Raw genomic sequence first — 9,014 nt, 5'->3', positions numbered from 1 at the left:
TTTCATGATACTAAAAGTACTTTGTCATTTTAGTTATTAAACAGGTGTTAAAGTTCTACAACACTTAACAATAATTAACTTTTCATTAAATATTTTATTAATGAAAGATCTATTGTCGAAAGTTTTAAAGATAAAGCTCTACTACCTACAATTATATCAAACAGTGCCTTAGATAGTGATATCTAATAAAATAACAACAGACTTCAATGTACTTAATTCATTTATGAGAAACAATAAATAGCCTCTTTTTCCTTGTTATGACCACATGCCCCTTTTGCGGGACATCCTCACATGAGCCAATAATTAAAAAGAGATCTTCTAATGCCAAGATATAGTCACAGAAAAAGACTATCTGTCAATCACAGTTTGCTAATAGATCACAAACTTGTATATATAAGATACAGCACCAATTTAAAATAAGATTGTTTGTTGACTCCATGGTATATAGGCAATTTTTACCTGTACAAAATAAGTAGGTTTACAAGTCCTCTAGAAACAAAGTAAAGTGCACTAATTAGTCAAGAGTATACCACTGGCATTTTGAAAATTATTATGCGTTCCTGACTGTTCATCTGATTTGAAAATAAGGGCACCAGCTATCAAACAAGATCGTTGATGTCACTTTCCATGATCTTTATGATGATGTGAATATGACAATTCCCAGGCCAGCAAGATCTCTCTTGGACCCTTCCTCTCCCTCATGAGAGATATCATGCGAATATGGTAGCTAGGGCAACCGAAGTATTAGACGTGTTCCAAGGGCTCACAAAATAGTATCAAGTAGAACATGCCAAATTGTTGACATCTAAAGCCAAAATTTTGACATCTACCATGCAACATGATGGACGACAAGGATTCGTGGACCTATAGGGCTAGTTCCGTGGGTTTCAATAGCTGAATTTGAGGTTCATGAACCCTTCTTTGAAGTGCTCAACGATTTGAGCATGACTTGAAGAACTAAAGAAAAATTGAACGGGATTCTGGAAGCTGTGGAACAATTCTAGGAGCGTAAGTTCCCTGTGTATTTGTTTGGACCAAAGAAAAGCTTAGCTTAACCTTAAAAATTAAAAAAAAAAAAGAAAAGAAATAGAAAAAAATAATGATGACCTTTCCCTTCATTAAGGAAAAAGAAAAATGAAACTTTGGTAGGTCAAACAGGGGACGGAAGTGGAAACTAGGGATCATTGCTTGTCTTTTCCCTTTTAGAAATTCTTTGTGACCGCTCGTGATGTAGAAAATCTGATATAGAGCCCATCGCTTTGTTCTATTGGATCACGCAGCCACCACTTTCCTACATGTATTTAATATTTGTAGTTCTATTATTTCGTTTAAAATTTTGAATAACGAAAATATCTTTTTTAAAAATTATATATGATATCCTTTCTTAAAAATTATGACATCGTTTCATAAAAATTATGACACCCTTTTAGAAATGCTAAACTGAACTTTTCTACAGGGATATCATAATTTTTGTGAAGGGACGTCATAATTTTTATGAAGAGATATCATAATTCTATGAAAGAATATTTATAACACGTTTTCACAAAAATTATGACATCCTTCACAAAAATTATGATATCCTTATAGAAAAGTTTAGTTTAGCATTTTCTACAAGGATGTCATAATTTTTATGAAGGAATGTCATGATTTTTAAAAAAGATATTTTGGTCATTCAAAATTTCAAATGAAAATATAGAACTACGGACATTAAATGTGCGTTAGAAAACAGTGACTATATAGTCCAATAAGATGAAGCGGTGTGCTCCACGTCAGTACTCCGCAGGCAATGCACAAAGAATTTTTATTTTCTTTTTCTGGGTTTCCACGCTGCGAGCCTTTGCCTCCAGGACCAATAGAACATGGGTTGGGTTAAAAAAATAGGCCCGTTCATGCGGCTCGTGCGTAAGAAAGCTCAAGCCCAAAATTTGCTCAGGCTAGGGTAGTATTTGGGCTTTGAATGAACTAGAATTTAAGTCCTACTTTGTCAGGCATTATTTCGGCTATTGCTTGGATCATGATCTATTTTTAGGCCAATTTTTAGCTGCACTGATTCGATTTTAGGTTTTGAACTACTGCCACAAGCACCTCAGCATTTGAGCTTTTCCTTGGGCCAGTTCAATTTCAGGTGCTTCAAGCTGCTGCATGTCCTATGGAGTTCATCTATCTCTGTCCCTATCATTAGATTAACAGCTGCTTTGAAAGGTCATCGATTTGCTTCCAATCTCCCTACAAGCTAATTGCACTATTTTGGAAGTTCAATCTGGCACGGTATTTCCTGGATCAATACAGCTATCCCCTCGACAGCTCATCCTTATTTTCTAGAATGGGGACAAATAGCATCTACTCTAACTATTTTTTCTGCCACTAGAAATATACATAAAATAATTATTGAAAAAACTTGAAACAAGATTGAAAAACTGATATAACATAATGTTATATAGATATCAGTCAGATCCTTGTATTTTTGTATTTTCTGATGATAGGTTCTTAACGACTACTGTGAAATAATATCCTTAGAATTTTAGCTAGTAGTGTTATAAGTCATATCCAAAAAAATGTAAATGGAAATATGGATATCCCTTTGATCACATCTTGGATTGGAAAATCAGCAGAAACAAAATACAGGAATCATTGTGAGCGGAATTTCTTCTTGATCAAGTTACGTTAGCCCTTCTAGGTTAGCACACTGGTAGAAAAATATATCGAGTTACACTTCTTTTTTTTTGGTTTTTGATACTTTGTAGGATAGCCTTCAACCAAAATTATGTAACTACAATATAAAAAAAAATATCAATCAAAGGGAAACATGTAGACTTTCTTGTTTATAGGTTAGCCTAATAGTCTAGGTCAAACTTATAGGCAATGATTAATTAGGTCAATTAAACCAATTTGTTTTGATTATTTTTTTTAATAGAAGAGGTTGGTAGGCAAGTAGGCTATACAAACCCTCCCAAATGCCCCTAATCTTGCAAACATGGTGAAGGCAATATTCTATTAATCGGGTACAATTTTCAAGAATTATGAACTTTGATAAACTAATAACTTCATCTAATATCATAAGGTAGATTTTTTATTATCTACTGAAATGTAATTTGCTACTTATTAAGATTTTATTAGAGAAAAAGAGACAAACATATACATCAGTTTATAATAAAAATATATTTACCATGCAAAGATCACAACCGATAACACTTCATTCCATTTGAGCACAACTATTTACAATCAAAAAGCTCCAACTTACCGCTCATCAAGTCGTGACTACTCCCAAATAGAGGTGCAAATGAGTCAAATTGCTCGTGAGCTACTCGAGCTTGACTCAATTATTATCAAACTAGAATAGTTTGAATAGTTTTTTAAATCGAAAAGCTCTCAAGCCACTTTGAATTTATAGATATTTTTAATAATATTATTTTATTTATCACATATATATATATTATTATTATGATTAGGTGGATAAAATTTGAATTTATATTTGAACTTAAGTTTAAATATAGCTCCATTTGATATTTAAGTAGAGTAGAGTCGATTCTCTAGCCTAGCCTTTTTTCATCAAGCCAAGCTTAAGCTTGGTATATAAAGATTTAATCAATCTTGAGTCGAATTTTAAGTCTGAATATTTTGAACCAAATCGAGCTCAAGCTTCTAGCTACTCGACTTAGCTTGGTTCGATTGCATCCTTCTCAAAGATGACTCTTAAAAATCAGAATCGATGCCTATTTATGAGTGAATGGTTGAGTTGTTTGGCCAATAAACTAGTATAAATCGAAGAGATTACAGGGTGGTTACTCTAATATTTAGCGCTATTTTAGAGGATTTGTTATATTGAGTTGCTCTAATATGTATGCAGCCAACCTAGTTCTCGTATTTACCAAATCTAATGCTCATGAAAATCAGGATACTGACTTACTAGAAAAAAGAAAAAAAAAATGGGAAGCTCAAATATGGGGATCCACATCTCATTCCCTAGTGACACGAGGTATTATCATGCAACAAAATTAAAGTTAAGTAGTAGAAGATATCACTTTCCTTGAGAACTTGATAATGTCTTTCCAATGTGGCTTACTAGCTTTTTTTCTTTTTTTTTTTTTTTTTTTGTGCTAGCTTAGAGAGAAGTCAAATATAAAAGTTATTGATACCTCAAAAGTTTTTTTTTTTTTTTTGATGTAAAAGATGGAGTGGGTTGGAACCTCCCCGATATTATCAAGGGGATGGATTTTGTGAGAAATATGGGGGCTAATGATAATAAACCATTAATCACCGGACATGTTTAATAAAGAACGAAATGTACAATGAAGAAGAATAGGGATACAAGGGAATACACAATGTTTATTAAAGGAGATAATTGACATGGAGAATACTGTGCCTACCTATAGACTCTTGCCAATTGATGTCGCCTAACACGCTTCAATCACTCGTTGCTGCATATATAAAAGAATTGTGCAGGATTATGACAGCTTGTAGTTGGGCTCAATGAGATGCTCACTGCCAACTACAATGGTAGGAGCTCTAGTATCATCTTTTTATTCACATCATAGTTTCATTTGTGGCAGCTCGTTGACATCGTAATAAAATTTGGAGTACATCCTTCATTGTAGGTCTTGATGAAGGCAATGTATTGGTGCACATGACTCCTAATTTAAAGACCATTGCGATCTCTTTTACATTTGTCGGATCCTTGATGCTCTGATCTAGAGCATCGATTACCTTATCAGCCTCCTGTAAGCAGTGCCAAGCCCACTCTGCTAGATTACCGTATTCTCCACCGTTGTTTGCTTTTTTTCCGGTGGTTAGTTCCAAAAGAATCACTCCAAAATTGTACACATCCATCTTTTCATTTATTTTTCTCGAGTATGCGTATTCTGCAATTCAAGTAATAACCATAAAAACACACATTGAGTACATGGTAATACACTAAAATAGCAAAATGCAGCATTTCCTGGTGGCTTCTCCCTTATCGAACGTTTAGGAGATGATAGATACAATCAAGGACTCGAAGTGCACGCAACTGTGAGGTACAGGAGCGGCCACTGTGGCAGCATATGCTGACGCCTCCTATATACGTCCCTGCATATTGATATTTCAACTTTGATAGCCAAGAGATGTCCTCTAGCTTGTAGTTAATTGTAAAGTCTCTCCTAACTCGCAGGAGATATGAAAACTAACCTGTTAATATTCATGTGAATACTAACTTGATTGCATCTAAAGATGTGCATGTACGTATATTAATTTCTTAAATAGACTTGAACAAATGACAAAATCACTCACCGGGAGCCATGTAACCGAATGTTCCCGCCACAGCCGACACCGTGTTGGCCTCTCCAGGCTTGACAAGCATTCTAGCCAGACCGAAATCAGCGACCTTGGCTCTAAATTCGGAGTCTAATAATATGTTACTCGACTTCACATCTCGGTGCACTATAGGCGGGGAGCAACCGTGGTGCATGTAGAATAATCCTTGTGCCACATCGACAGCAATCCGCAACCTGGTGGACCAATCTAATAGAGGTATGTGATCAGAGTTCATCTCTTCGATTTGCTCCCCGAGCCTCCACTTCTTGTGAAGCCACCGATCCAGACTCCCGTTCTCCATGTACTCGCACACCAGCAGTTTCATATCGACGCTCCAGAGGCAGCAAAGTAGTTTGACAATATTAGCATGCCGGATTGAGCCTAGGATTTGGACCTCGGATTGGAACTCCTTCTCCAATAGGGAATCAAGCTTCCTACTGTTCCAGATCTTTTTAACGGCCACGATCTGTGCGACGTGGTTCTCGAGCACAATCCGATATACTTTTCCACCCCCGCCACTCCCGATAAGGTTGTCCTCCGTGAGCCCACTCAGGATGGGGGACTCAGAAAACTTCAACGGATAGAAAGACATCATCTTCCACGTAGGTAGAACTCTGCCCCTGCTTCTCCCACGGCGCGCTCTTCTTACGAACGCAGCGAAGACAATTGCCATCACGGAGACGAGCGAAGCGAGAACGATGAGGATTATACGCAGCTTCCATTGCAAGCCATGTGATCCATATGATCGATGTTTGCAGATGTGGACGTTTAAGAGCTCCTCAGAAGCGCAGAGCCTGGGGTTCGAGAGGAAGCTTCGATTGTAGGCTGGGAAGTTTAATGACGTTGGGATCTCGCCGGAGAGCCGGTTGGACGAGAGGTTGAGCGTGGGGAGCATGAGGTCTCCGATCACTGACGGAATCGAGCCGGACAGTTGGTTAATCGATAGGTCGAGTGACTTGAGTTTCTGTAAGGACCCAATTGCTGCAGGAATCTCGCCAACAAGACGGTTGCTGCTGAGATTCAGAACAGACAGATGTTCCAGCTTTTCTATTCCTGGCGGGATTTGGCCAGAGATCAGGTTCCCTCCGAGATGTAGCTCCGAGAGTTCGGACATTCCGGTCAAGACAGCTGGAATTTTACCAGATAGTAAGTTATTGGTTGCTATAAACAACCGCAAACTCTTGGCCATTGATGGAATGTTGCCGGAGAATCGGTTGTTCTCGATATTCAGGAAGAAAAGTTCTGACGGTAGTTCATTTGGCAGGGCGCCGGAGAGGGCGTTGTCGTTCATGATCAACGTCATGAGGTTCACTACCGACCAGATTCCGGTGGGGAAGTCGCCGGAGAATCTGTTGCTTTGGATATCGATGTAGATAAGGGTGGAGCAGTTGTTGAGAGACTTAGGCACGATGCCGGTGAGATTGTTGCTAGAAACGATGATCCAGGTCAGAGATCCGCCTGCACAGACATACTCTGGCAGCGAGCCAGAGAGCAGGTTATTGTGGACCTCAACATTCCACAGTGGGGAATGTTTCCCCAATTCCGGTGGTAGAACCCCGGTCAGACTGTTGTTGAAGAGCCGGAGATCGGTCAGCACTGGGAGGAGGCCGATGCTCTCCGTGATCTTGCCGGAAAACCGGTTGTAGGACATGAAAAGGAGAGAGAGGTTCTGAAGCTTGCCGAATTCCTCCGGGATGGATCCATTTAATTGATTCATCGAGACGTCGATCTCTTCCATCCCCAAGGCGCCAATTGGTCCGTCGATGTTGATCGCTCCAGTTAGGTTGTTTGCAAACAAAGCAAGGTACCGCAACTTCTTTAGACTCCAGATGCCGGCGGGTATGCTTCCACTGAGGGAGTTCCCGGATAGGTCCAGTTGGAACATCTCCGTCAACTCTCCTATGAATGCAGGGATCTCGCCCTTCAAATTAGTTTCGCTCATCCACAGGTCGCCCAGCTGAGTCAAATTGCGGAAGGTTGAAGGGATCGTTGCCGGAGAGAAGGGATTATGTGCAAGCCGGAGGGTTTGGAGGTTTGAGAGGTTGCCGAGCCCGGCTGGGAATGACTCATTGAAGAAGTTGTTATCGAGAGCGAGATATTCGATCGCCGAGAGCCGGCCGATGGAGAGGGGAATGTCTCCGGTGAAGTTATTGTTTGAGAGGATGAGGTGAGTGAGACGGGGTGAGAGACGGTAGATATCGGAGGGGATCACGCCAACGAAGTAGTTGTGGGAGAGGTCAAGGTGCAGGAGGTTAGAGCAGTTATAGAGGGATGTGGGAAAGGCGCCGGGGATACCGTTGTAACTGAGGTCGAGGATGGAGAGATTTTTCAGCTTGCATATGGCGGCGGGGATGGGTTGGGTGATGTTTTGGTTGACGAGTGAGATGTTGGTCACAGAGCCATCAGCGGAGCACTGGATTCCGGTCCATTTGCAGTGGCTGGTGCGGGTGGAGTCGTGCCAAGAGCTGAGAACCGAGGGTTTTCCCCAGTCCTTGATTCGGAGGAGCATTTGCCTTTCTCCATCCTCTGTTTTCGTTTGGGATACGGCTAGCGAAGAGAAGGAGAAGATGATGAGCAAAAGGAGAGAAGAAGAGATGGCTTTTGCCATCATTTTGTAGGCTTGGGCTGAGGTTACCCAATGAGGTTGAAGCCACGAGCTTTTATGGTCATCAACAGTGATGTGGGCATTCTTCAAACGCCGTGGCATGGGATCGCTTCCGTTGGGGCTCTAGATGAGTACGGTGGAGGTGGGAACTGGAGAAACTATGCTGGATGGACCTCCTCGCGTGGGATCCATGTCTTTTTTAAACTAAATGTTGGATGGATGTCTGATCGAGATACCATCTCTCAAGATCCTTTCAGTATCACATGATGCAGCAGAAAAAAAAAAAAAATAAAACAAAAAAAATAATAATCAAAATACGTGGATCAGCCACAAAAGGGCTCGCCTCTACGGGACATGCAAACTTCACTATGAAAAAAAATTTTACAAGAGGAGACCTCACCCTCAACCCTTGTACACCCAATTCTCTCTCACCTGAAGTTCCCCTCACAAAAGCTCTCTCTCTCTTGAAGACCCCCCCTGAACCCCTGAAGTGCCTGACGACCGCTGTCCAGGAGCCTCTTGCTCCTTCTCTCTCAGCACTCTCGCCTCCCTCTCTCTTCTCGGGTTCGTACGGACTTCGTACGGTGCAAAAATCGATCTACTGCCTCTCTGTTTCGTCATAAGACCCTTTTAAAGGGTTAAACAGGGTTTAATCTTGATTAGAGAGGGATTAGGAGTCCTAAACAAAGCCAAAAAACCCCTAAACCGTCAGATCAAGACCGCTATCTCTCTGGGCCGTCCGATCGCACTCCGGTCCACGAAATAGTGCTGTGGACCGCAAGAAATGCGTGGGAAACATCCACGCGGTCCACAGGCCCCGTCGTGGACCGCCCGATCCACGGTGGACCGGGGCAAAGGGCCAGCAGGCCCAGCAGGGCCTGGGCCGGCCCGCGCGCGCGGGCCTGCACGCTCCTGGGCCGCGCGCCCGCCTGGACCGCGGGCCTGGGTCGCGCGTCCCGCGCAGGCCTGGGTCGCGCGTCCCGTGCGCCGCCACCTGCGGCCGCGCCGCTGCCGCCGGTCGTCGGCGGTACTCTACCACCTCGATTCTCGTGCCGACTTCAAAAGCTCGTATCTCCTCCATCCGAGCTCCGTTTCAGGTGATCTTGGTCTCGTTGGACTC

The 9,014-nt window shown here is 41.8% G+C and overlaps 1 protein-coding gene across 1 annotated transcript; it reads right to left on the bottom strand.

Annotated features, from left to right (window-relative positions):
- Positions 1-4,318: 4,318 nt before the first annotated feature.
- LOC114914319 (uncharacterized) lies at positions 4,319-7,977 on the bottom strand. Its single transcript, XM_029265375.2, is given in 3 exon segments — positions 4,319-4,859; positions 5,266-7,941; positions 7,944-7,977. Coding segments are annotated over 3 exon segments (3,045 nt in total). The 3' UTR covers positions 4,319-4,524.
- Positions 7,978-9,014: the final 1,037 nt, after the last annotated feature.

Source organism: Elaeis guineensis, chromosome 6 (assembly GCF_000442705.2).
Source record: "Elaeis guineensis isolate ETL-2024a chromosome 6, EG11, whole genome shotgun sequence".
In the NCBI taxonomy this organism is placed as follows: Eukaryota; Viridiplantae; Streptophyta; class Magnoliopsida; order Arecales; family Arecaceae; genus Elaeis; species Elaeis guineensis.
Note: the sequence above shows the minus strand (reverse complement) of the source record. Positions and strands in the feature narration are given on the sequence as shown.